This window comes from Caloenas nicobarica, chromosome 3, assembly GCF_036013445.1.
Source record: "Caloenas nicobarica isolate bCalNic1 chromosome 3, bCalNic1.hap1, whole genome shotgun sequence".
NCBI lineage: Eukaryota > Metazoa > Chordata > Aves > Columbiformes > Columbidae > Caloenas > Caloenas nicobarica.
Genome location: NC_088247.1, coordinates 43,602,702 through 43,630,575, shown reverse-complemented (window position 1 = coordinate 43,630,575; position 27,874 = coordinate 43,602,702). Strand labels below are relative to the sequence as shown.

Sequence of the window (27,874 nt, the reverse complement as noted above, 5' to 3'; positions counted from 1 at the left end):
TGGGTAGTTTCACATGAAGCTTGGATATATATGATAAGATGTCAAGGCAGAAATACACAGTTGAAGTTGTTGGGCTCTGAAGCACCTTTTCATGTTCTATGCATGCTGTGATACGTGGCTGTTGATGTACATTAGGCATGCTAACATTCGTTGAATATAAATAGTCAAGAGCTGGAATATTGAGATCTTTCTTACTGTATGAACATGAATCGCAAACCTACAAAACCAGCAAAGCTGAGTTCAGTGGCATTGTTCACTTGCATTTCTAAGCATCTGAAGCTTTATACCCCTAAGTATGGGAAAATTTTAAATCTATAATTTAATAACATAATGGTATTTAATATAGTATAAACTGATTGCTATGTAAAGCTAGCATTCTGTGAAAAATGAAGTGCCTTTTGAAAGGTTGAGGAGTTATGAAGCCACTGATGCAAGGAAGGAGAGAATAAAGGTTTCTTTCGTACTCTACAGAAATTTGACTTGCCCAAAGTAAATCTCTAGGTGATATTTTCATGCAGAAAACCTCCAGCGCTAACGGCATGTGTGGCAGATGCAGAGACATCCGTCCAGATCTGTAAGAACCTGGAACAGGAGTTTTGAGGTATGGATTGCCTGCTTCACTTTGGTGAAGGCTGTTGAGGTACCAATGATGGCGATGCTCTAGTATGGATATTGATGACTGTTCTGCTGATTGGTTTAATAGATAGGAGAAGGAATACTGAGTTTGATATACAGGTCAGTTCCCGTGTCTCTCCGAGCTTCAGTAGCACATAGAAGATGTAAAAATGTAGGTAGACAAACTTTTTAGACTTTGGCAAACTTATCTACTTGTTCTGTAGCAAGAATACGTGTTTTGCTGTTCCCAAATGTAGGGCATTTTAGAGGTTTCCTATACATAAATGAGATAGCACTGTTGAAAATGTTTGGTATTGGTGGCTTTGGTGATGTTATTAACCTGTTTGTGGTACACAACAAGATGTCATTTTTTACCTAAACAGCATGGCTCACAGGATTGCAGTGTGTGACTATTTGACTATCTTACGTTCATATGCTTTGTATATGAAAACATAAATTTGTTTTTTATGCAGCACGTAGTTAAAAGACAAACTGTAAACTGAGCCTCAGAAGCTGTTTGTGTGAGGCATGGCTGCACTCCTGCAGTGAACTCACATTTGAATTTTGATTAAATGACTGTTGCGCTGAAATCTCTGAGGACTTTTTTCGAAGTTTAGTGGCAAATGTTTATCTTTTAATTCTGTTCCTCATAGGCCTGCTTGATTAATGACCCAAATTTCCTATGAGAGACTTCATCCATATGGATTCTCTGATGTTTAATAGAGGGCTCAGCTTGCACTCCAGTATGTCCTCCCTCATAGGAGAAGACACTTCCATGAGATTTGGAAGATTTTGTGTTTTATTAAAGTGTTTGAAATTGCTCAAAAGCTTGTAGGGAATATGCAAGGGTAAATGGCGACTGAAACCTTTCCTAAGGGAGATATGTTAAGGAAGAGATGATTTCATTTTGACGAAGTTTTCCTGGTAAGGTATGGCCGGAGCTCTGTAGTAGTTTACCATAACAAAAATAAAGAGAATCTCGGTATCTCAAATATTTAACACCACTGCCTGGAAGCGTGTCTCCCCTGTAGCTACAGATACGATTCATAATGTCAAGTAGTGTAACTAACTGATCTTGTTGCATTTCTAAGAGTTCATTCCTGACACGTTCATACTCCTTGTTGCGCAGTAGCTGACATTAGTCAAAGCCCAAAACTGTGTTAGTGAGGTTTGAATGTACGATATGATCTCATACTTTTAGCGTTCAAACCCACTCCATTTGATAAAGCATTTAGACAATGAAGCAACCTCTGTTTCTCTTTCCTAGTAAGTAACAGATGCGGGTGAAAGATCCATCAAGAGCCAACCCTGAGAAACCAAAGAGAAGCAAAAGGCCTAACAGGCTGCAGGATGAGGACTCTTCAGATGATATTTCAGGTAAATACATTAGGTGATGTTCAGCCCTGAGGTTGAGAGCTAATAACTTCCACATTGATTGATGAAACCCACAAATCAGCAGTACCATTAAATACTTTTCTTGTTTGAATTTATAACAGAAATATCCCCAGTCAAGTGTTTATGACATGATTGGATGTTACACTATGTGACTACCCTGAAGGGCTGGAGAGTTGTTTCATCTTTGATGACAACTTCAAAGCAGGAGAACGGTCCTTTCCCATGCACGGAAGGTCAAGCATGTGTCACAGGAGGCTGCTTGGCTGAACAAGAAGCTTCAGACTGAGCTCAGAGGCAAAAAGAAAGGGCAGAGAAGGTGGAGGCAGGTTTGGGCTGCCCTTGCAGGGACCCTGAGTGTGCAGGGGTGGGATTATGTAAACCAGCCTCAGAGTTGAATCTGATGAGGAGTGTGAAGATGGGCTTGTATGGATACTGTGACAGTAAACTGAAGGCTAAGGCAAGGGCAAACCTGCTGCTTGAGGGAGCAGGGAACCTAGGGACATGTGACATGAGAAGAGGCTGAGGAACTCAATCCTTCCATTGCTTCTGTCTTCACATGTAAGCTCCGCACTTGGTCCTCCCTGGTACCTGAGCCTAGTGGCAGACTCTGGGGTGTAGGCATTGTCCAGAGTAGAAGAAGATTGAGAGCTGTTAAGCAAACTAGACATGTACAAGTCCATGGGATCAGATGGGATGCACCTGAAGGTGCTGAGAGAGCTGGGTGGTGTTATTGTGAGGCTGAGCTCTGTCATCTTCATGACAACAAATGGAGGCAAGCAGTTGATATGCTGGAAGGTGGGTCTACCCTTCAGAGTGAGCTAGACTGGCTGGAGAAATGGGCTAGGAGAAGCTTCTCAGAGTTCAACAAAGGCGAGTGGAGAGTTTGGCGCCTCGGCCAAAATAGCTACATGCAGTTACAGGATGGGAATCAATGGCTTGAAAGCAGATTTGCAGAAAAGGTTCTGGGGGATCCTAGTGCACACGCTGAATAAAAGCGAGCAGTGTGGCTTGTGCCTGCTGTGTGTTGGACTGCATTAACTAGAGAGCAGGGTGAGGTACGTGGTTCTTTCCATCTTTTCCGCACTTGTGGGACTTCATCTGGAGTACTGTGTCCAGTTTTGGGCTCTGCGTTACAAGACAGACATTGATTTGTCAGAGTGAGTGCAGCAGTGAGTCACCCTCTCCACGTTGTTAAGGAGATTGAGAACATGATGCGTGAAGAGGGGCTGAAGGTAATGGCTTTGTTAAGCCATGTGAATGAAAGTATAGTTTCTTTTTTTGAACGTCTGATAGGTGGTTACGGAGAAGGCAGAGCCAGACCCTTCTAGGAGGTCCACAATGAAAGGGCTAAAAGCAACAGACAAAAGTTATGGCAAGGAAAATTTGGCTAGGTATGAGGAAATTTATTTTCACCCCGAGGATGGTCAGACAGAAAACTGATTTTCTAGTGAGTTGGTGAACCTCTGTCCTTGAATATATTCAACACTCAGCTGAACAGAGCCATGGGCAACCAGATCTAAATTTGTATTTGGCCCTGCTTTGAATGAAGGTTTGAACAAGATGGCCTTCAGAGGTTCCTTCAAACCTAGGTTTTTCTGTGATACTGTAGTGGAATTTGTGCAAAAAGTATCACAGGGAAGAATGGTGGTTGATATTCATGTTCAGAGTGGGCAGTTGTAGTAGGGATGAATGGGTATTTGAAAATCTTTCTTTGTGGATTGAAAAGGAGGTCAACTGCCTGTGTTGTTCTATGCAAAAATAGATTTATGTAGTATTTTACTGTTGACAAAAAAAAACCCCCAAAACAAAAAACAAAACAAAGAAACAGGGAAATTAATTTTGTACGGAAGTCCTTGCATTTTTGTACAAAGTAGCTTATCTGTTTTTAAGAGGTGGCATTTATTAACTTGAAAAGGGTTTTTATTATAGAGACTGAAATAGATATTTCATGAAATTCAGTACATGGGGAGCAGCTGGCTGATTTTTCCTATATTAGTTCTTTGCCTTTTTTTTTTTCCTGATGCTGAATTCATTGAAGACTCTGCTCTTTCAGTCTACACAAGCTTCCTTTCATAGCTATGATTTTTAATAGATGAAAGCGAGTATGTGTTGTTTTCTCTAGGCTTAACCTGCCAGCACGTGAGCCAAGCAGTGGATGTGCATCATGTGAAGAGGGCGGTAGCTCAGAGCGTCTGGTCGATATGTGCGGAGTGTCTGAAGGAGAGGCGGATGAGTGATGGTGAGCCCGTGGCACCTTCGGACATATGGCTGTGTCTCAAATGTGGCTCTCAGGTGAGCATACGCTGTCAATTTATGGAGGTGGATCAGCCCTGGTTTTCTAAAGGATCGTTGTCTGTTTGGTCTCTCATCACCTTCAGTGAAACACTGTGACGTAAGTGCTTAGTTGTGAGAATCCGTGCTTCAGCTTCTTCAGTGGAGTGGGATGTGGCCTTATGTTCTTGTCTCATTTTTGGCAGTGCTTTGGGTTAGCTTTTTGTGTTGTGGTGCAGTTTGGCATCAGGAGTAGTAAGTATTGGTCCTACCTTTGCTGTGCTCTTCACCTGCATGCTCTTGCCGCTTACAGAAAACTGGCTGCAGGAACTGTGTGGTTGCAAAATGCATCCATTCTGCTGGCTCGTCTGACAGAAGATCCCGCAAATACAAATGAATGAAAAAACAAATATGTATATCGCTGAATCAACTTATACTGTGGGCGCTCAGTTTCTAGATTTGATCGAAACCAGGGAGAAAGGTCTATGCCGGAGTGAGAATGCTGCTTTTTGTGGCAGCTTGCCAGTAGATTGGATCAGTTATAATGTCAAATTGTGGCTTCAGAGTTTGAAATGGCAGGTCCTGACCCCAAGGGCTTGCACAGGTTTCTGCCCTGTGAGTGAAGTAAAGCCAGATAAAGAAAAATTCATTTTACAGGCAATGTCACGCTTGGTTCGGCTAATAGTTGCCTGAACAAAGCATTTCACAATTCTCTTAGACTTCTAGTAGGTCTTACTTCAGTAAGGACAGAAGCCAGCTCCTACCAGTATTATCTAATCAGGTTGAATTTTGAAAGGAACATGCTTTTTTGAAAGCTTCAGAAGATAGTTAACTAGATCTGAGGAGGACTTGTAAATTTTGTCTCTGAAAACTTGTAGTTAAGAAGCATTTTAAAAAGGAGTTAACTCTGCGAGCTTTTCCATGTTTGTGCTGTTAATAGCCTCCAGAACTCGCGCCTCACTCAGACACCAGTCCTGAATCTTTTCAGTCCCTCTCTGTAGATATTTGCAGAATTGCAAATACTGTCTCTTGAAGATGCTGTGCATAGTGCGTTCTGAGTAGATTTTTAGTACAAAACAAGTTATGTACCTTTTGCATTTGCTATCTGGAATGCATTTGACATTCTTGACCAGTGAGAGTTACCTATGTTGTCATTTCCTTGATATTCTGTGAACCGATATGATACATAGTAATTTCTTTCTTATTTTTTAGAGAATTCTTTTGTGAATGGCATCATTTTCTGCTATTGATACTTATTCAAAAACTAGGAATTATTTCTATTAAGTTAAAACAAACTTAATGATTTTCTGTACTTTTAACTGATTTTTTTCCAAGTAGAAAAGATGAAATTTTGGGTTTGTGTTGTCGTTGGTTTTCCTTTATTAGTAAAAAGAAAATGTGTTCATTTAAAAAAAAAAGTTAACTGATATCTTTATAATACTGGATTATAAAGAACATTAAACCCTCTCAGTCCTTGAGAATGCTAAATGAGTATTTAGGCCACTATAGCTTTCTGTCTAATTTTGAAAAGTAAAGTTTTTGCAGTTTATTTACTAATAATGTAATCTTTTCCTATTTCCTTTTTTTCCCTTTACCATGTTGATGTTTCCGTTTTTAGGGATGTAGTAAGAACTCAGAAGGCCAGCATTCTCTGAAACACTTCCAGACAGCGCGCACAGAACCTCATTGCATTGTTATCAACCTCAGCACGTGGATCATATGGTGAGAATGAGTGTGCAGGTGTTCATGTATGCCTGCATATAAGGACTACTCGTAACTTAAAGCAGTGTCTTCTTGTGATAAGGAATGATTCTGACAGATAAAATGAATCCTTTATATAGAGGACAGAGGCTTTTTGGAGAGAAAATTAGTTTGTCCTTACGACTCTCAGAGGGGTCACAAGTCAATACTAGGATAGAAGTTTGAGTCCATTGTGTTCTGTAGAGAGTTGGCTGGTTGCAGGAGTTTGTCCTTCCTGCTTGTTTCTGTATGATTATTTGCAGGACTATAAACTGAGGTTATATAAATCTGTAAGTATCGCAGTGAATTGAGGCTGATCTATAGAAGAGCATATATGGGATGAGAGAATTCAGTTTTATTCCTCTTTTTAGTATGAAAAATTGAAACCCAGACCTGAAGTGATTTGCATGAGGTTGAGGGGTTTGTTAGAGCTTGGAGTTGCATCCAGATATCCTGAATTCCAGTTTATTTCTTCTTTTGTTTAGGTGTTATGAATGTGATGAAGAGCTGTCAACACATTGCAACAAAAAAGTTTTGGCACAGATAGTCGACTTTCTTCAAAAATATGGTTCCAGGGCTGAACCAAGTAAGTTTACACAAATAGTTTTATCTGGTGGCATCTGTAATGTACTGTCTCTAAAAATGAGCATTTCAGATTTTGAGTCATGTTAAACATACACTTGAAAAATGGTGTATGATGTGAGTATAATGCAATTTGTAATTGAACAATTACTTGGGGAAGCAATGCCTGTCAAAAAGTCATTTTTTTCCCTACAGTATCATTACATTTAAAAAATATTATGGGCACTGTAGGCACAGTTTTTCCAAATTTTTTCTTTAATGAAGGAAGTTTATTGTAGAGAAGATGTTACCTTAAATAAGATGCCATATAAATTAATGTACTGAACCTGTATAGAAGTATAAATGAGTTGAATTTTCCTAGTGTGGATGTGTCACATCTTAAAATGCATCTGATTTAAATTTGTTTTCCACAGTTAATTAAATTTGTTTAAGTGGATTTTCTAGTACTCCGTTGTTGGGTGTAATGCTTTTTGTTAATTTATGTTATTGGGCTTTAATTGATAGAGCACTCATTTCTATTAATAGAAAATAGTATTAAATTATTTTCTCATGGTAGGAGCCTACTATATCTTCTCGATCTATGTAATAGTAGATAGAACTTTGTACCTGTGGCCCTCAACTGCAGAGATAATCAAGTTCTTAGAAGTAAGAATGGAGAAGGATAGCCTTACTGAATTAGACCAGGTGTTCCTGTAGCTGCATGTGCATAAATCCTACTGGTTTTAAGAGATGTTACGTATTTTTTGAGGGTAAAAAAATCAAGGGCCACTCAGAAATATATATTTTATATTCTAGTCTAGCCACAAGTTGCATGTTAAATTATTTAATTGTAATAAATCGATAAATTGCTACTTTTACATCTTTTTTCTTGCAGCAATGGAAATACGCTTCTGTTCACAGCTTCAGTTTTAAGTTTACATGTAATAAATGGATGTTGCAGCTTGCTTACAGATGAAAATTCTATAGTGTCTGTTTGAGTTCATTTAGTGGAAATAATTCCATCCTGGTTTTGTGCTGTTGGATAAGACTTTCTGAGAGATATGGCTTTGTGCTTTAGATTCTTAATTTGTGAAACTTCAAAATATTTAAAATTTTCAGAGTATGGCACTTGGAAGTTTTCTGTGAAATGTCTTAAATTAAGCAATTGAAATTCCAAACTAACTCAGGAAAAGCAAGCTTAAATTAGGCCCAAGATTTCTTAAAAATCAGGTGTTTATAGCAGAGCCAGGCAGAATGTATTTCTGCTGCATATGTATTTGTGTTCTATTTTGATGCTGGTTTGAAAATGCGTATTTTCAGGCACAAGCCTTGTGGGGTGGCCACCGCGGCAGCAAGAGGTCTCAGCACATGGAGGTTGCTCCTGAGGGGCTGTTGTGGCTCCCGCTCCGTGCCGGGAAAGGGCTGAGGGTCAAGTGCAAGCTTTTATTCATGCAAAAAGTGTGTGTGTGTGTGTGTGTGCACTGCCAGGAATGTTTTAAAGGTGGAAGTCTGCGACCTTCTCCATGTGGCAGAGTATGGTGACTTGGATCCCATTCTTGAGAGCTCTGGGAATGCCAATTAGCTAGCAGGGCATCTCATCAGAATTCATATATCTCCAGCAATTTCTTAATTTCAGTGGAGCTCTGCCTGCTGATTGAGCAGTTTTTCCTCATCCCAGATCAATTAAGCCACACCAAATCATCTTTTTCCCACCGTCCAATGCAGATTGGTAGATGCATTCACAGTTTCTTATCCCTTTTCCTTCTGTTGCTGGCAAAGGATTGGCTCTCATCTTGCTGTTTCCAAAAGTGGAATCTGATTTGACTGACATGAGGGCTGGAACACCTCTCCTATGAGGACAGGCTGAGTGAGTTGGGGTTGTTCAGCCTGGAGAAGAGAAGGCTCCATGGACACCTTACAGCAGCCTTCCAGTACCTAAAGAGCACCTACAAGAAAGCTGGAGAGGGGCATTCTACAAGGGCATGTAGTAAAAGGCCAAGGGGTAATGGCTTTAAACTGAGAGAGGGTAGATTTAGATTAGATATAAGGAAGAAATTTTTCACCATGAGGGTGGTGAGGCTCTGGAACAGGCTGCCCAGAGAAGCTGTGGATGCCCCATCCCTGGAAGTGTCCAAGGCCAGGCTGGATGGGGCTCTGAGCAACCTGGTCTAGTGCAAGGCGTCCCTGCCCATGACAGGGGGGATGGAACCAGATAATCTTTAAGATCCTTTCCAACCCAAACCATTCTATGATTATATGATTTGTTTGGTTTTCTTAAGTGGCAAGGAAAAGAGGAAAAAGCTGTTTGCCCGGCACAGGCTGTTGCTTTGGGTCGCGCTCCTTGCTGGAAGAGCCTGGGAAGCAGCCATGTATTGATAAATAAGTAGTATGCATGAGAGGGAATTCCCAACCAGGGCTGGCATTCTTGTTTCACTTCCATAAAGGTAACAGCAATGCCTTTTCTGTTTTGTGTCAAACACTTGGGCTGGCACACTTGGTCCCTCCCCTAAAGAAATGTAATAAGACTTTTTTCTTGTCTTTAAATTAGACTGCCTTTATGGATTTTTAAAAAAATAAAATCTGAAATTGAAATGCAATTCATGCTGTTTTCCAGAACACAAAGGACATGAAGTGTAATAGTGAAAATTAACTCTGCTATTGATAACTTATCTTTTTTTAAGTGTAGCTTTTTCTTTCATGTTACAGTGATATTTTCAGTGTAACTATCATCCTTTAAATTATTAGTTGGCTTAGATTTTAAAAATTTTTTTGGGTATATTTAGCCATTAAAAACATAAACTAATTTTAAATGAATGAAAAATAACTTGTGAGAAACCATTAGTGTAAATGTGACAATTAATAATTAATATTTCTCACTTAAAAATCAGTCTTGTGCTCTTTTCCAAGTGCTTTTCAGTTTCTTCCTAAAAAAAACCAAAGTGAAGACACTTAATTTTTATATCAGAACGTGGCAATGCAACAACAATTCATCTTATGTCTGGATTTCTTTCTGTTGCAACAACTGGTTGGCATGGCGCATCGTTAAAATTCAAATAGCATCGTGCAGAAATTTCTGCAGAAGTGCAGAATGAACATGGATATAAGTAACAGATGAGGGCTGCTAGTTTTTTTTTCATTTCTCGGTAGTGCAGGAGCCATTTAAAGATAAAATAATCAGCTTAAACATGTAAGGGAGAGTTATATAGATTTCCTAATTAATGCATCTTGGAAAATAAACAAAAGCAAAATGCTTGTCATTTGGTACTAATGTGGTGGAATAGCGTGGCAGCAGGATCCCTGCTTTTCACTTGGCCTCTCATAAAGATTCAACTTCACTTCAGCTGTAAAAATGTGCAAATTACATTACTACTACATGACTGACTTTTGTAATTACATTAAGCAATTGAGATAAATCCCAGTGCTGGGTTCCCAAAAGAATGCTTGCAGCTGTGTGATTTTCACATCTGATCTATGGTTTATTGTACCCAGCAATGCCTGCTTTTTTTTTTTTTTGGCCTTTTAATTTTTTTAGAGGAGTCTCTTTGGTTAAGAGGTCATGTTGGGCACAAGATGGAAGAATAAAGCAAGATTGCTTTCTAGGGTGTACCACCCAGAAATGTGTTTTGTGGAAAAGGTTAGCAGGCCATGATGATTTTCGCAGAAAGGCAGGTGCAGTATTGTCCGTGTGGCACACTTGTGAGCTTCACATGGACATAATGCACATGTAGTACACAGAAACCATGCTGAGACATTGCGATCTGCGTGTCTGCTCATTTGCTGGAGAAAATAAATTGTTTTGCAGTCTTAAAAGTGAGTATTATGCGTATTTTCCTTTACAAAAGCCAAATTAGATGTCAGTGGAGACATAAGATTGAATACTCCATTTTTTTAATAGAGCAGTTAATTAAATTGGTTTGCATGGCAATAGAATGGAAAGGAAGAATATTTGTTCTCAAATTTTGTAGATAAATTTATTGTTGGGAAGGTCAAGCAGAGGAATGAGATTTTGCTAGTAAGTTCAGCTGCCGAGATTTGCCAGTAGGTGAAAGTTAGAAACTTGATTTCTATTTTAATGAATATAACTGATGTAAAACAGACTAAAAAAACATGTAATTTTACAGTACAAGTAATAGGTGTTAAGTGGCATGGAAAAACAAATAGTATGAGAAATAACTTCTCAGATTTGCATTCATCTGTGGATATTAGCAGTTGACAAAGGATCACACTGAAAAACATAATTATATTATTTCATAACTGATTCTCATTACGTGTAGTTTGGAGCTTGAAGTCATATAAGTCCATTCTGTCTATTTAAAAAGAAAATTAAATAGCAAAATGAAGCAGAGTATGTTAATTCTCCAAATCTGAGCTACACTTCAGCAAAAAGACATTTTTTTTTGGTCATAAATTTTCTTTCAAGTTCACTTATATTTTTAGGGGCTACCGTTAATTATACCCATCACAGAGAAATGAAAACTGAATCATTGAGAAAAAATTTTTTTAGACCTCCTGTCATTTTTATCCATGGATTCTTCCCTTTCCAATCCACGTACTTATTTACTTGTGAAGTGTAGCACAAGTCATCTGAGTGTAGAGGATCAAAACTGGTGCTTGAATAGCTTACTCTTTCACACTCTGAAGATGTATTTTTTAGTTTATAACATTCTGGCAGAATCAGAGAAATAAAATTGCAGTTCGTAGTCTTTAATTAGTTAGGATTGTAACACTGCAAGAGAAATTTGGATTGTAAAACGTAAAGTTAGTGACCATTTCAGAAGAGAACCATGCTGTTTTTCTAAAGGTTAGATTCTCATTGTTGTACGGTGTTGAAAAAAAAATATTAAATTTTTCAAATAAAAAAGGAGTGCCAGACAATTTAGTATTATTTCATAATACAGTGTGATGAGAACTTGGTAAAAGAAAAGCAATCTATTAACCTTGTTTTTACTGTGAAGACCTTCAGCTGAAGTACCAGAGTTGCATTCAACAGAAAAGGCTTGACCTTGGAATAAAAGTGCATATTCCTGGAACCCTCATTTTTAATTTAAAAAAAAAGAAAAGTCGCATTGAAAAGATAAGCAAAACCACTGCTCCCCCGGCTGAAAGAAAAATTGGATGTCATTTATCTTTTTGCTTGCACGCCATCTGCACCCCTGCGCACAGCTCACTTTCAGTAAGGATGGTACAGAAGTCCATGGTCGCTGCAAATGTCTGAAGTATGAGCAAAACAAATTGATAGGGAACCTGTGATAACTTTTCTGAATATCTTTTGCAAGTGGGTGTGTCAGCACCGCTTGTGTTTGCACACTGGGTCTGGTGACTTGCTCTGATTCACACACTGAATCATTGTCTATGTTAACGTTGTGCTTGGGATTCTCAGTCGCACACCCATGAGGCTGGTACTCTGCAGCCATGAGACAAAACCATGTTCCCTGCCTCCAGAGAGCTTACGAGACAAGACTACAGGTGAGCAGATGTAGGTAAAGAAAAAAAAAAGCTGAGGAAAAGAGTGGCAAGACAAGAGTGCCTTGCGAGCAAGAGCGGTAGCAGAGGAGCAGTCGATGACTGCTGTCCTCTTTCCTCTGGGTCTGGCGGGGAAGGGGGTTGCCAGCGTGAGGGAGAGCAGGGTGACCTCAGGATTGGGGGTTGCTAGCATGGAGGAGAGCAGGGCGACATCAGGAAGCTTTGCCGAGCACGAGGATGGTGCCCATGCACAAAGGCAGCTGTCTGAGAGCCAAAGGAGTGAGCGCTGGAGGGTGGACGTTATGGTGGGACCAGAGGCAGGCACTGGCCTGGTGCCTGGGAAGACACGGTCAGTAGGGTGTGATGAGCTGGATGGAGAGCTGGGCAATGGATCTTGGCAGAGTGCTCTGGTAGGGCAGATACACTTTGTCAAGGGAAAAGTATGTTGGGGTGATCAAGGACCACCTTGGGTGAGAGTTGTCCCTGTGTGACTGGATGAGAAAGGCCACGTCTGCAACAAAACTGCAGGAGGAGTCTGTGTGAACTCCAAAACAGTCCGAGCCAGATACGCTGTCCCCGCCGGGGAGGACGGGCCTTCCCGGGGCTGATGTTTACAGTGCCTGCGAAGGGCAGAGAGGTTGAGGGTCACCATGTCAGCTCTCTAAAAGTGTGAATAAAATAGTGAACTAAATGATGAACTAAATAGTGAACTATGGATAGAAATCAATCTATGCATTTAATCACTTCTGTGCTTTTCACCCACCTTGCTCTCACTAACAAGTTCCTTTATAACAGGTATTACTGCACACAGACAAATGGCTTGGACTACTTCTTTTCCCTTGTCTGGCCAGCAGCTGAAGGCCCTTGTGGGCAACAGCAGATGACAGCCATTTCGATGGAATCCTTCTGCTAGGGTCCCTTTTGTGTCTGTACTAGCTTAAAAGTCACTTTTCATATCCAAAAGCATGCCTGTTAAAACATTACAGGGTTGCAAGATTGAGTCATTAAGACTCCATGAAACATTTCAGTGCAAATTCACTTTAAAAAATTACATATTAGCCTTTTGATTAATAACATGCTTGTAGCCTGGGGTTAATTTTGCAGAAGGACCCTCCAGCCCCAATCTGTAGAAGTAATAGCTATCGCAGTCATTACCAGCATCTTCTATTAGGACTGACCAACTCTTCACATGTCAACTAAACATTCAGCTTCAGGCTCATCTGTCATTTACGACTGAGCTGGGGACACTAAGCAGAGTTAAATTTAAAACTGCTGTCCTTCCTCTGGTTCTGTGTATGTCTTTAAAAATATCTGCGTGGAAGCAGCGAGACAGCAGGTAATGTTTGTAATTGCAAAGCAACACTTTTCTGTCAAGACTTTTTCACAGATACAAAAAAAACCCCGAGTAAAATGTCACGTGGATTGTGTTTGTAAAATTATTAAAAAATCAAGAGTAATTAATCAGTAATTAAAACCTTCTAAATGGAAGGAGGTTCCTAGACTTCAGTAACAACATACAGGCCTTTTCTTAATTTACTACTACTTCTCCTTATCCCCATACTAATTATCCAGCTTTGTGGCAATCGGATGTCTGGTTTGCATTTATTATGTTTTATAATTGCGTGTTCATCCGGCTCTTTATCGCAAAGCTGGATGCTTTGCCTTTGTTTCCCCTCCCTTAACTAATTTGTATGTAAGGTTCAGCAAATGGGACCTTGCTACTTGTGTGAAGCTGCCATTTAACCATGAAGTGAAATGCTTTTATCGAGTTTGCCCTGCAGATATGGTCCGCTGTGGCAGTGCTGTCCATATTTGGTGGCTGTGCAAGGAGAGCCAGGTGGTGCTGCAAAGCGTAGCACAGTGAAGCGTGGACAGATCTAGGTTTGACATTTGTCATCCTCTACTGCTAAAGGGAAGAGAAAAATCTGCTTTTCCATATGCTTATGCTTTAATTTTTGCCTGCAGTTTTGTCCAGATGGCCTTGTGAACATTGTTTACTTTAAGATGCTGTCCCAGATGTTTTTGAATGCCGATGGATAAATGCAACAACTGTGGTATACTAATACACAAATTATTTACACAATTTTGGCTTTTTTTTTTTTTTTTTTTTTTAACCGTCTCCCCACCACTCCTCTGTATGGCATGCTTTTCTGAGGGGAAGAAGTGTTCACTTATAACATTAAATTTCTGAGAGCGAGCAGTGCCTTCAAGCTGCAGTCACTTGGAGCTCCCGTTCTCCTGCTTTTGCAGCTCTGTGTGGGTGGACGAGGCTTAGACACTGTAGCTGCCCCTTGTAAGCACGTCAATTAAAAGGCGTTGCTGCACGTAGCCCATGAAACTGAGACTGTTTCAGGGCGTGAGCAGCTCCCAACCTATTTGTCATTCATTGTGTTGTCTGCTTTTTCAAGGAGAACTTGATCTCTTACTTTGCCCTTGTACTGTCTTAATTTTCCACACCAGTGGAAGGGAGAATATTTTAAAGCTGCGTGAGCAGTATTACTTGAGAACACTTAAAAATGTTTTTAAACAGCAAAGCACCTCTAACAGCATCTTGACAAACTCAGATGCAATTTGGAAAAATTATTATGCCTTGGTAACACTGCGAGGTGCAGACAGACTGTGTCGGAAGCTTGTTACCAGATACAATAGATACTTTAATGACTTGTGTTTTATTTAATTATATTTTTAAAATCTTCTAAGCAAGAAACTACCTAGGAGTGTACATAAAAGAACCTTTTGACATGAGCATTTCATTAACGTAAATAGCTCTGTTAGTTATTTCTCAAGAACACTTTAATGAGACTTCAATGTGAAACTCATTAGAACAAATACATGAATTCATATGTCAAGACAGAGATTGCAGCATCACAGTTCTTGGCATCTATTAAGTCCATAACTCGTTTACATTGACATGCATTGTTAATCAATATTTAAGACACTGCAGATGTCAGTAATGTTCATATTTAGTCCTGCAACCATGACAATATGAAAGTTGCTAGTAGAATTCAAGGCTAAATATTGTTATCTCAAGTCTTCCCATTACCTCTAGGCTACAAGTTAATGACTAACTTTGCTGCCCCTCATCTATTTAAATAATAAGGGAAATAAGGAAATACGTGGGCTTTATGGTGGTAGCATATTCCACTGCAGTTTTATCAAATTTCTGTTGTTTAAAATTAAAAGAGCAGCATTCTATTCATTTGGGTTACGTTAGCAGTTCCTCTGGCTATGGCAAGGGGAGGTGGGTGAAGAAGTAAATGTTTGGGGAAACCGGTACTAATTCTGATTTAGCTGCTGACCGGGTTGTACAGGGCAATTCAGAGTATGGTAATTGCTAAAGACTTGCAGCCTTCAGGTGGTAACTTTTGTTTACTTCTCTTCAAATGCACCAGAAAGCAGCCTTTGTGTGTTGTTTCTAGTGTGTCTAATGAACGTACATCTAAACTGCCTATTGTTAATAAACTCACCAAGTCTGGTTTATTTATTGCTTGCATAATTGAAGAAGTTACAGTCTTATGGGACAATGTAATTATTGTGAAAGGTTTTGTTTGATATATGTAATTGTTGGGGGGATGTTTTTTTTTCCCAGGAGTTTAGTTGCTGACATCTCTTGTTTTTTAAAGATGAGGTAAAGCAGCTTACAGTACCATCAAGATATCTTTCTGTATACTTTATAATAAATGATAAATGTAATCCATGAAAGCCCTAAGTTGTTTAAACTATGTGATTATATAGTAATGTTAATCTATAGTTTAATTATAGGTTCATCAAAAATCATACGACTCCGTGAAGAAAACAGTGAAGCAAGTGAAATACTGAAAGGAAAAAGTTCTGGTAATGGCGCGTCAATTCCAGTGAAAGGAATAAATAATTTAGGAAATACGTGCTTTTTTAATGCTGTCATGCAGGTAAGATGTAAAGATCTTACAGATTTGTCTTAATAGATTTCAGAAATACTCAGTCTGTATAAACTGTAGGCTTCAGAAAATGTACTGACTGATTTACCAGTCTTCATTCTGGCTTCTGAATGTCCTTTTCAAATTCTTTTCTCTCTTTGCTATCCAAGCAATATTTCCTGTTACAACAACAACAAAAAATTCCTGGATCAGTAGCATTTTTCACAGTAATGAGACAAATGAAAATGTCAAGTGTTTTACACACTGCATATGTGTGTGGGTTGTACTCTAGCATATGGTTTTATTTGTAGTTCGGCATTAGGCAGTCATGAGTAATGCACAGTATTTACCATACTGGTGGGTGTGAAAAGTGGTACTTTATGCATAATGTAAATGTCTGCACAGTGTGTTGTGATGATATTAAACCCCTACAATGGGTGCAATTATAAAAGTACTTTTATTGATTTTTAATTTTTTTTTTTTTTTTCTGACCAGAGTAAGAGGAATGAGCTATACCAATGCACTTTTATTGATGTTGAGTGTACAGCTAATCTAACATTCTAAAAAAAGCAGCAGCCTTAGCGGGTTTTATACTCAAACATGCTGTTGCTTGTCAGTTAAGCAGAGACATCTGCATGACTGCAGACAGGAGTGAGCAGATAAGAGAAAACTGCTACAAAGGTGTTCTGAACTGGCACTCTTTACCTTGTGTTTATGGTGACAATTACAAAACTCAGCTAACAAAGAGTAAATTTCTAAGGAGTGGAATTACTGCAAATTGTTCTATGTCCATACTTAGGGCACTGTAGAAACCTAAGTGATCTGCAGTCAAAGTTAACCAAAAAATAAAGAAACAAAGCTGAGATATGTTGAGTTACTTTCTCTCTTCAATTCAGAGAGGTAATGCTTTTCAGTGTGCCAAAGCCTTTGTGCTTCTTGGGCGATGATGAGGGGGACTTCGGGGTTTAAAAGAAACAATGATTTCTGATACTAATGTTGCCACTAAAAAAAATAATTAATGAATCTTGTTGAACAAAAATAATGAAGTTATGACTAGGACACTTTCGGAATGACAGAAACAGAAATAGATACAATTTTAGAAACAGTCTGAGATCAGTGATCTTGGCTCTTGTAAGGGTGATACCTGCTTTTCCTAGTGGTCTGATTCAAACCTCAATTGTACATTATGAAATATATCTTGTTTTGTCTGTCCATGAAGCTAGAGTTTATAACTGAAGGAAATGTATGGTTGAAAGATCAGCATGTGTTTCTTGGCTTTTTTTTCTTCAAGAACTTGGCGCAGACTCACATACTAAATGAACTGATGTATGAGATGAAGGAGAAAGGAACAAAGTTAAAAATCTGTCATACTTCAGACTCCCAATTGGTAAGTATGCAGTGAGAAATACAAATTTGGGGAAATGTGGGAAGAAGCTGGAGGATGGGAAAGTGCATCTCCGTTTAAGACATGCTTTTCCTTTCGCCTTTTAATTGTTTAGCTGGTTTATGATATCTGTGAGCTCCTTTTACAAAACTATTCAGCCCTGGAGGAGGAGGAATAATCCCTTCCTTTGACATTGTGCGACATTGAAGTAGCAAATAATGCCTGACCTTAAGAAAGAGTGGCTGGCTTATTTTTGTTTCCCCATTTCATTTCTTCAGTATGCGTATATAACACAGGAAATAATACATTTGGCTCTAGAAAGCGTTCATGAAATGTTTTATTCCAGCCTGTTCCAGCCCTTCATTGATAAGGCTTGTAAAATTATTACATGCTTCACAGGCCAGAGGATTAAACTGAGAGAAGCAAAATTTCAGAGAGGACTAAATTTCTTGTCCTCAAGCTCATTGTGGGCGTATGGGGAAGAGACTGCTGTAGTTATTATCAAAGAATATGCTGCTGTTCCAGTCATGTCTTAGATACTAACGGTTTCATAATATGTTGTTGGCAGTAAGGATAATAACCTTTCCCTCTGCTAGCTAAAGCAAGCAGTTTACAGAGGATTTTTTTTTCTTTTTCTGCTGTTTGCTGGAAGCTTTCTAGTGACAGTGAGGGTTGAGGGGTGGATTTCTGTTTCAGATACCTCTGAAATGACTTCTGTATGTTGCTGTTGGTGATGTTCATAGCTTCTCCAGGCAAGAACAGTGTGAAATACACCGCGTTGCTGCCTATATTACCTTCCGTGGCAGTTCTGAGCAGCAATACATTTCACTAAGTTATCCTGAGCCACAACGGGAGTCTGGAGCTTGTTTGTGCCCAGAGGCTTAGAAAGCCAGTGGAATTTGGCTTATGCTTGATACGAAACTTGCACAACCATAAGGTTGAAAGATTTATTTTTTGTTTAATGACAATGCTTACAATGTAAATAAGATTTTCAGAGCAAAGACTGTGCTTTCTGGTCTTTTTATGTTGACACAGAATTAGAGGGTTGCAGTAGTCTAATAGTAACATAGAAACTCCCAGCTTCCCGCTTGGAAAAGGGCATTTTTCCACCTTTTCATAGAATCGTAGAATAGTTCGGGTTGGAAGGGACCTTCAAAGGTGATCTAGTCCCTGCTCATTGTAGAGGGATTTGACATCTTCAACTAGATCAGGTTGCTCAGAGGCCTGTCCAGCCTGACTTTGAATGTTTCCAGGGATGGGGCATCTACCATCTCTCTGGGCAACCTGTTCAGTGTTTTACCACCCTCATTGTAAAAATTTCTTCCTCACGTCTAGCCTTTGTTAGTGTATATAATGCAAATACTTGATATTTGTGTGCATCCATAGCACTTAGGTTTTGTGCGAATCTGCTTTCTGGATGAGGCAGCATCTCTAATGGTTTGTTCAGCAGTTGCAATCTGGTTTTTGTGAGAGTCAGGCCAGCTAGTTGGAAGCACTGTGGTCACAGATAACCTGGGAGCGTGTCAGGGAGATCTGCCCATCTGTGGCCGTTGGGATGCAGGTGGCACATCAGCAGTTCAGGAGTCTCCTGCTCTACGGCTGGCGCGGGTGGCTGCTGCCCAGCTCCGTCCAGCCCCGGGACCTGCTGGCCAGGGCGAATCCCATGCCAGGAGGGGCTGTGCAGGATGCGCCCCGTGCCTGTCCCCCGCTGCCACGGTGGGCCCTGCTGTTGTCTCCTGCCGTGAACCACTGCTGGTGCCTTCCCAGCACTTGGTTCCTGGAGGAACAGGGTATGTTTCTGCGCCTGTTGGATGTGTGGAAATGTCGGTGTGCAGCTCGCAGGACAGAGAAGCTTTCCACCCCTTCTCCAAGGTTGAGTGGACAGTGCCACTGAGTTCCATCCTACGCTGGCCCATGGGAGGTCGCCTGTGTTGTCTCTCCTACTGAATTGCAGTGCAGGTGGGAGTAAGAGTAAAGCAGGTAATGCAGCAGCTGGTCTGTTTTTGTGAGAATCAGACTGGCTCATTGACATGCCTGTTTACAAAACTATTGGTTATCAAACAATTTGCTCGACAGTAATTGTTTGGTTTTGCAACTATTACTGCTTAGATAATGAGCTTTCTTTTCAACTATTTCAATTATCTATGTGTCATCAACATACAGAAAAAGAAAACCAAACCTAAAAGACTTTAAGACTGAAAGTTACGTTGTTCTTTGTCATGAATATACTAACCTGAAATAAGTCTCGTATTTCATTAACTTTGAAGTCTGATACGCAGTTTACCTTTGCTTTGAAGGATCCTTTGGTGGTCAACCTCTCCAGCCCGGGACCTTTGACATCAGCGATGTTCTTGTTCCTTCACAGCATGAGGGAGGCTGGAAAAGGTCCTCTTTCTCCCAAAGTGCTCTTCAGCCAGCTTTGTCAAAAGTATGTATTGTCAGTATCTTTTATTTAATTATTTATTTATTTATAATGTCCAGTGATACACTTTTAAGTGTGCCATGTCTATTGTCTTTTCTAAGGTGCCATTAGATTCTTATTGGGCAGTCCAGAAAATGTCGTCTTCATGTTTTAAGGTTGCAGGGCTCCTTGTTGCGCTCCAGCTGTTCACGTAATGAATGGCCCAGTCCATAACCAGTAACATTCAATGAGCTTTGAACGGAGTGTGAGGGGACAGAAGAGGCCATGGTAAAACTGAAGAAAATAGAATTACCTCTCAGGTTTTTTTTTGTATACTAACATAAAACTGTGCTAATACTGCAAAGTGTATGTAGGTATTTTGGAAAAAAGGCTGAGCTTTTAAATGGGAAACCTCTGCTATGATGTCTGACCTTGGCATCAGTTCAAAATTAAAAAGGGTCTAACAAGTAAGGACTTGAAGCAGTACTGAAATGGCATATGGCTCCAGATTGCAAAGAGCTTGCAAGCCCTAAAGAAACTCATGTTTCTTGGTGTGGAAAATGTTTACAGCGGTGCTTTGTAGGTGCCTTCAATTATGATGCAAACAATCATGCTTTTTAAAACACCTGTCGAACACCTATTTAAAAGTTTATACAAATATTTAAGTATTGACTTTACAAGTAAAAGAAGCTGTAGAAGCAGAGTAACTGGAGGATGATATAGCTGTATCTCACAGTTAAAAATATTAATAATGCATGTTTATTTGCTACAGTATTATTGTATGGAATTTTAAGCATTCTGCAGCAAGAGAATTAAGAGGAAAGTTGCAGGTTCCTACCATGGCATTCTAGGGCAACCTCACTGTGCAAGTATGGGTTTAAAATATGGTATAAAGAAACAAAAGATTTTAGATTGGAGCAGGGACAATTGCATTCTGATAAAGAAATCAGTTATTACTTTTTCTTTTTCCTCAGAATTCAACTTCAGAAACTTAATATTACCTTTTTGTATTGTGCTTCCTTTTGATTCTTTTGAGGTGTATAAGGAAATCTGTAAAAAGTGTCCTTACAGTGCTTTTGAGTCAAACAGCATTGTTTTCTGGTTGGCGTTATCTACCTGGAACGAAAATATATAGAGAAGAAAAATATGTTGTTTCCTCACTCCTCCTCCTGTTTTGGGGCTGACTCCAAAATGTGATTATAAGAACAAAATTTGGTGGATAAATGGAAGGGAAATGATTAAATAAAAATAGCAGTGTTTTCTCAGTATTAAGGACGGAACGGAAAAGTGGGCTTCAAATGGCATTGTATTTTTGAAGTGAGAACTATTTTGTATCTGCTCTGTGTATTTGTCGATGGCTACACAATGTATCAGTATTAAGTCTCAGATATCTTGTTGTTCTTTTGTTGTCGTTTTTTTGAGATGGGCATATACTTCAACTACCAGCTACACTTAAAACATATTTTAATATGGGCAGCAGACTTCTACTGTTTAGACATGTATGTGTCAGCTTCTGCTGCTTCTTACCTTCATCCCTACTTCTTTGTTAGCCTTGCAGAACACAAGTATAAATCCTTTACTAGCTCTAGTGTCAATAACAGAAGTGTCAGCCACATCCTGATAGCAAGAAATTAGGTGTTCAGGGGCAGTAAGTGGCTGCACAGGTATAACAGAAGGTTTCAGTCTTTTGATGATTTTGTTACCGATGGCAACATGAGCAAGAAGGAAGAAAGGGAGAATTTCAGCAAATTCAGAAGTCTGCAGTGGTGGAAGCAGGAGAGCGGGGAATCTATCTTTGCAAACCGAATATATTAACTTAAGCAGAATGAATGCAGTGTTCTATCATGCTATTTTTACAAAGCCTTTTTTCATATTTTAAAGTTGTCTTTCTACTCTTTAGTGAAGCTGAAATGAAAGAGAGAGAGCATGGCAAGATTGCAGGAGTCCCAGCTAGGAAGAAATTTATGTTGCTGCAGCATTCTACATAAACTGCTTTTTGAATCCTGCCAAGCGGCTGTGTTAATAAAGTAAAGGCATGCACTGCTTGCAGTCTTCACATGCATTAGCACAAACTTTTTCTACTTAACAAGTAGAATTCAAACAGCATCTTTCCTAAAGAGATGACAAGATGAATGTGTAAAAGGTAGAACTACACTGAAAAAAAAAATGTTTGTGTTTCAGAAAGATATGTCAGAGGAAGAAAAATCAGTTAACTACTGGGGAGGAGGGCATGGGGAAGGACTTCTAATAATAATGTTTTGGTTTTATATATTTTACATAAGGGTTTGCTGACTCCAGGTGCAGCCTCTTTTTAAAAAATTTTTTAAAAAATTGTTCTTTCTCCTTCACAGATCTTGCTGTCCCAGTCCCAGTCTACAGTATACGACCATACCTTTCTTCAGTAAAGAATTTATGAAGCACATTGTATAGATAGTACAGGATGTATATGTCTGTGATATCAAGAGTCAGACTCAGTGACTCAGGAATTGTCTTCCCAGTCCCAGTCTTTACTGTAACATTATTTTGAATAGTTGCTTGTAGCTTGCAAAGCAGGGACAAGCACACTGAGTGGTCATGCAGAATATAGACATTTTACTTTATCCTTATTAGAGTCACTTGCAATCCTATTAGGCTTCTTACAAAGGTTGAAATGCTGATGCTGTCAGCAGGTGATGGTGTGCTGCTGTTCTTTATATGCTTAGACCTACCTACTTGTCAGGGCTGTTATAGTGTACTATCTGGCCAAAAAGTAACACAGCAATTTCCAAATAACATTTTTCTCATGTGTAGCAGAAGGCTGATCCTTTAAAAAATGGTTACTTTGCCCTGATGACACAATTGGATTATATATATAAAAATACATATAAATCTGAATTAAGATGTTATTGATGGGTTTGGGTGTCTTTTTGTTTTTCAGTCTCCTGGCTGAATGGTGACGTATTTTCATGTTGGATCAATCAGTGCAAGATACTGTAAAGGTAGCTCTATAATTTAACACCTGACACTTGCCCTCATTTCCAGTTCCATGCTGGAATAACACTTCTGGATTTGATGTCCAGAGTTGTTTCTGGATTTGATGTCCGGAGTTGGTTTTTTTTGATGTCCTTGTAGGATTTCAGGACTCCAGTTGCTTCAAATGTTGCAGGGTGTAAGAGTTTGAATGCCGGCATTTGAACTGGGCATCCTTACTTGAAGAGTGAAAAGTGCTCAGTTTAGGAAGACCTAAGAGGGGAGAGAAGGGAAGGGAGGAAGGAAGGAAGGATGGGCTAAAAAGGAGTGGGCAAAGGCATGTAGGAATGCGGCTCGGTGTGGGCAGAGAGCCTGTGAAGGAGGGGAGCAGGCAGGTGATAAACTCTGCAAGGGGATGCACGTTTGCTGCTCAAAAGTGGTGAGAGAACTGGGGCATGGTCCTGTCAGCTGGGAGCTGCTTCTTTAAGAGTCTAGGGAGATCACAGCTTGAAGTTTGTTGTCTTGTGTGGTGCTTTTTTTAAATTAAATAACAAAAGAAAAAAATGATACCGAGTGTTAATTTTACCAAGTGGTGGGGTAGCCAGGTTGAAGAAGGGGAGAAGAAGAAAAGAAATGGATGTGTCTTTCTATAGCAACTGTTTAGCGTCTGGTACTAATTCATCCACTGTTAATTTTGTTAGTGTTGCAGCTGTCAGATGTTTTGCGAGGACAGATTGTGAGCATAGCTACGGGGCCCTTCTGTCGGTTTTCCACTATGCTGAATATCAGGACTGCAGACTTCTGACTTATCTGGAGACTTAGTGACTAATGCAACACTGATGTATTAGGAGGACATAAATGTTATTTCCTTTATTCGTTATGACTGAATAATTTTATTGGTGGAAAAAGCTTAGATTTGTGTAGCAAGTAAATGTTGCAGCATTTAAGTGACGAGTCCAGAAAATAGTTACAGAATTTAGCTGCTTCAGACCTCCACCAAATAATTATTTATAGGGATATCATATTGCTACATTAACATGCAGGAAAAAATACTGGCTTAACAAAGACTTTATGGGTGGTTGCTCCTCCCTGAGGAGTGTTCATCCTTCCTTCTGAGGTGCAGAAAGTAGAACTCGAGACAGAGGTGGGACTGACAGAACAGAGGTCATGCACAGTTAGGAGTGTTGATTAGTTTTGGAGGGAAACCTAAACAACACTTGGAGCATTCTGTGTTTATCACTTCTGAGAGGAAATGCTAAGGGAAACTGAGATAATGTACCAGATTTAAGGGGTGAAGGAAACAGGATTTTCCTCGCTAATTAGGAGTCTTTTTGAGCCTTTTCTTTTAAAATAATATTGCTGTAGAGAAAAATCTCTCTTTAGAAAAGATTCCTAACTTGCTTATTTTTCCCATTTGACTTGTACCCTTTAAAGATTATAGCAGCAGAGCACACAACTGATGTTGCCTTGACCAATTGTGAAGAACCATTTTGGGTCCCAGGTGTGTCTCCTCACGCATTGCTGACGATGCTGTGTTGTGTTTGGGAGCTCTCTCACAGAGGAGACCGAATCTGCTCCTCCGTGCAGCAGCAGCCGAGAGATTGCCTGTCTTTATTTCAGTTAACTTGGTCAGAGTTTCCTTAATTTTAGGAACACGTTAACAAAGCTGGGCGGATGAGGTTTATGAGTGCTAAATAGATTAATTGCATATATAAGGAAAGTGCACTGGTAGGAATTACCTGCGCTTGTTCCTGAGTTTTGTGTCCACTTCTTCCACTCAGGAGGAAGACCTGTGCAATGTTTTGGACAACCCAAGTATTTGCAATGCGTGTGGTATTGATGAGCTACATAAACAATGTTGTAGAAACAATAAAGGAGGAAGACAGTAATTTTGTTAGGTACATTGGAGGTGTATCTTCAGTTAGAATGCTCATGTTAACCAGAATAGAGCATTGCAAGATAAAGGTGGGTTAGGGCTTTAGGGAGAGGAGAAGTAACAGAAATATGAAGCCTTCAGTTCAAGAGGGACTTGAATATTCTGAGTTCCGGCAGGAGAGGACATGAAAAGGAGGCACAACAGCAAGAGAAGACAGTGAACGATAAAGAATAAATTAGCTGTGCTTATTTAACTGCCCTCATAGAGTTCAAGGAGCTGTCAGTGAAACTCAAAGGCAACAGATTTAGAGCCAGGGGAAAAAAAAGGTTTTTTTAAACATTTTTTAGAGATAACCTGTGGAACTTGCTGTCGCAGAGCGCTGTTGAAAATCTTAGCAGAACTTAAAGGAAGAAAGAAGAATTAGGCATCCATATAAAAAGAAAACTTTTTTCTAGGGTTGCAAGACCTCGTGCATAAAGGCCTTCACTTGGCTACCAGCTGGTAGGAAGAAGTTCCCCCAGACAGATATTTCCATTACTCAGTAAATAGAGCTGTATTTTCCCTCTGATGGTCAAGTGGGAAATGACTCTATTGTAGCATGTCAGCTATTGTGTCCATTCAGAGCCACTTCTAGCAAGTGCTTTTTGCTCAGGTACCAGAGATGTGGTGCATCGCAAGAAAGTGATGGTGCCTCATTTCATTTTGGGGGAACGCTGAGATAGAAAAAAATGAAAGAAATCAGCAAGCATGTCCAAAGGAGAGCTGAGTGCTGTCTGTCTGTGCCGTCGAGACAGGACAGGCATGGCTGGTGTGATTTGTTAGTTACATATAGGGACAAGCCCATGTTTGCTTGGGTTTTTTTCCTACCAAGCACCTTGTAGTACCAGAACTCATCTATCTGTGGGGCAGGTTTGGGGTAAGATTAATCATGGGGATTAATGATGCTGTAGGATTTTGCTCTCTTTTCTGTCTATAGCTGCATATAGCTCAGAATCACTAATGAGAACAATTGCTTCAGGAAGAACAGAACTTTTCATTCTAGCTATTCTATAATGACAGTGAATTTGATAGTGTCACTGGGAAGGTGTAGTCCTGTGAATTGTGGTAACTTTTATAAGCTGTCCCTTCTCATGCTTTTTTTTGTAACTTTCATTGGTAACTAATCAGTCTTGAGAGATGAACGTCTTTGTCTGCAGAGAAGCACAATTTCTTCTCTCAGGCTAACATCACATAAACACTTTGCTTCTCTATAGTGAACCGCAGTATTAAAGGAGGTTCTTCTGCATTTTGCACTACTGGAAATAAATCAAATAGTATGTTCTGTTTTCTGTTTCCAGGCACTTACTATTGCTTCTAAAGTTTTCCAAGGTGTTAGGTGAACTTATGTTCAATACAGTAATTATTGAAAGGGTGATTATGGAGAGTTTTTTATTAGAGACAGTAAAGGTATGGCAGGTCTGTGCAGTATGATTGAATGACTGTAATTGTACCTCAATTTTGCTTTTGACGCATGGCTTAGTTTCCCTTAAATGACTATAAGATAGGAACTAAAAGTATTAGTGCTTAGAGGACTGTGGTTTTTTTCTCTTTTAAAAATTACATGATTATGTAGTTTTTGTTATTAAAACACTCTAGGAAGTAGATCATCATGAAAAGTATTTCTTTAACTGACAGTCAAGCAATTATAACTGGTCTCCAGATGAGTAACGAGAGGCCAGATAAGTCGTATGCATGTAGATGTCACAGTTGTCCTTCACCACTTATGGCCATTAGCAGGAGTTCAACCCGTTCTGTCATTATCCTGCTGACACTGTACAACAGGTTGTATCGCATCGGCACTGGCTTCCATATGTCAGCACATCTGTGAGCGGTCAACTCAACCAACCATCTTCAAGTCCCCCACTTTTGCCAAGGATCTTGCTTGGAGCATATTTTCAAGGAGACGAGAGCGCACATCTTTTAGTTGTCAGATTCCTGTGTATCAGCATGGTTTAATTCCTTTTTTTCCCCCCCTAATACTGGTTTATAACTGTAGGAAGTTTCCAGTAAATGCAGTTTGTGGTGTGAAATTCCTTTCCTCCTCTTTTTTATTGTTGTTTTTTGGTTTTCTTTTGTGGCTTCTCCCAGAAAGCAAATGCACTGATCTCAAATGTTTTTCCACAGAATATCAGGTATTTAGAATTATATACAACATTTCATAGCATGCTATGTACATGAATGACAGATTAACTATATGTTAAGCAGTGTGAACCATGACATCACTTGTCAGTCCAAGTAAATGACTCAGACCTTAGGTGGCATCTTTACAAGCCACTTTCCTGCCACTTCACTTTTGAAGTGGTAGCTGTTACATTCCCATCATCCTTGTTGCCATTACAACTCAGACATGTAGGTGTATATGAGGTTGGAATAGGACTTAGTACAAGCACAGAGAAGCGTAAATAATCTTATCCTTGTAGGTGCATTATGTATGCGCTAGTAAAACGAAAGACTAAGAGAAACGAAAAACTGCCAGGGCTGAGTTCATTTTTCCCCACTTTCATTTAAGCTAGTAAAACTGTGTGGAACTTACAGGTAAGCTGTTGTCTCTTCAAATATCATTTAGTAAATGAATTTTCATCTGAAATGATTATTGTATGTTCATCAGCAAACCATAGACAGTAACAAAAGGTATGTGTAGGGCTTTTTTCTGATTTGCATTGAAGATCCAGCTCTATGAGGTGTGCCTACAATGAAAAAACCCCTCCTGTAACAGTGGTGGAGTTTTTGCTTGCTTCTTTGTCAAGTAATTATTTATTTTTCTTCTGTTTTACTGTGATGTCTCTTGCAGTGGCCCTGCTTCTGTGGCAAAAAAAGAATCCCTATTAGTACCAAGATCCAGGTTGTATAAATACAAGATTTTGTTTTCTCAGTATACACTGGGGCTATTAACGTGCATATATTGGAGGAAAACAATACATTTCTCATAAATGCAACTTATGTGCATGCAGGTACAGATTTATTTTTTAATGTACATTGAGTCGATCAAAAATAAAGGTTCTGTGCTTTTCAGAATGTATTTGGTTCTTGTAATCAAATTAATTGGAAAGAAAACATTCAATTTTAATAGAAGCAAAAAAAAGCATTTTAATAATATCAAACCAAAATATTTAATTTTAAAAATGAGTGTTTCAAGTTTGAATTAATCGATTTTTTTTTTAAATTTGAAATTAATTTTTTTAGTTCGACGTTCGCATGCAAAAAAGAGATTGACTTTAAAAAGAATACTTAAAAAAATCACTGGCTCTGCTGATTAAGCCTCATAGTAGAGCAGCATCATTAAA

At 39.4% G+C, this 27,874-nt stretch overlaps 1 protein-coding gene across 1 annotated transcript in view; it reads left to right on the top strand.

Annotated features, from left to right (window-relative positions):
- The window catches only part of USP45 (ubiquitin specific peptidase 45), a 56,490-nt gene that overhangs the window by 6,576 nt on the left and 22,040 nt on the right, over positions 1-27,874 (top strand). The window contains exons 2-8 of the mRNA XM_065632985.1: positions 1,883-1,992; positions 4,133-4,302; positions 5,900-6,003; positions 6,507-6,607; positions 15,808-15,953; positions 17,233-17,328; positions 19,623-19,753. Coding sequence (XP_065489057.1) covers positions 1,893-1,992; positions 4,133-4,302; positions 5,900-6,003; positions 6,507-6,607; positions 15,808-15,953; positions 17,233-17,328; positions 19,623-19,753 — 848 coding nt within the window. The 5' untranslated portion in view covers positions 1,883-1,892. The remainder of the gene's footprint in view (positions 1-1,882; positions 1,993-4,132; positions 4,303-5,899; positions 6,004-6,506; positions 6,608-15,807; positions 15,954-17,232; positions 17,329-19,622; positions 19,754-27,874) is intronic.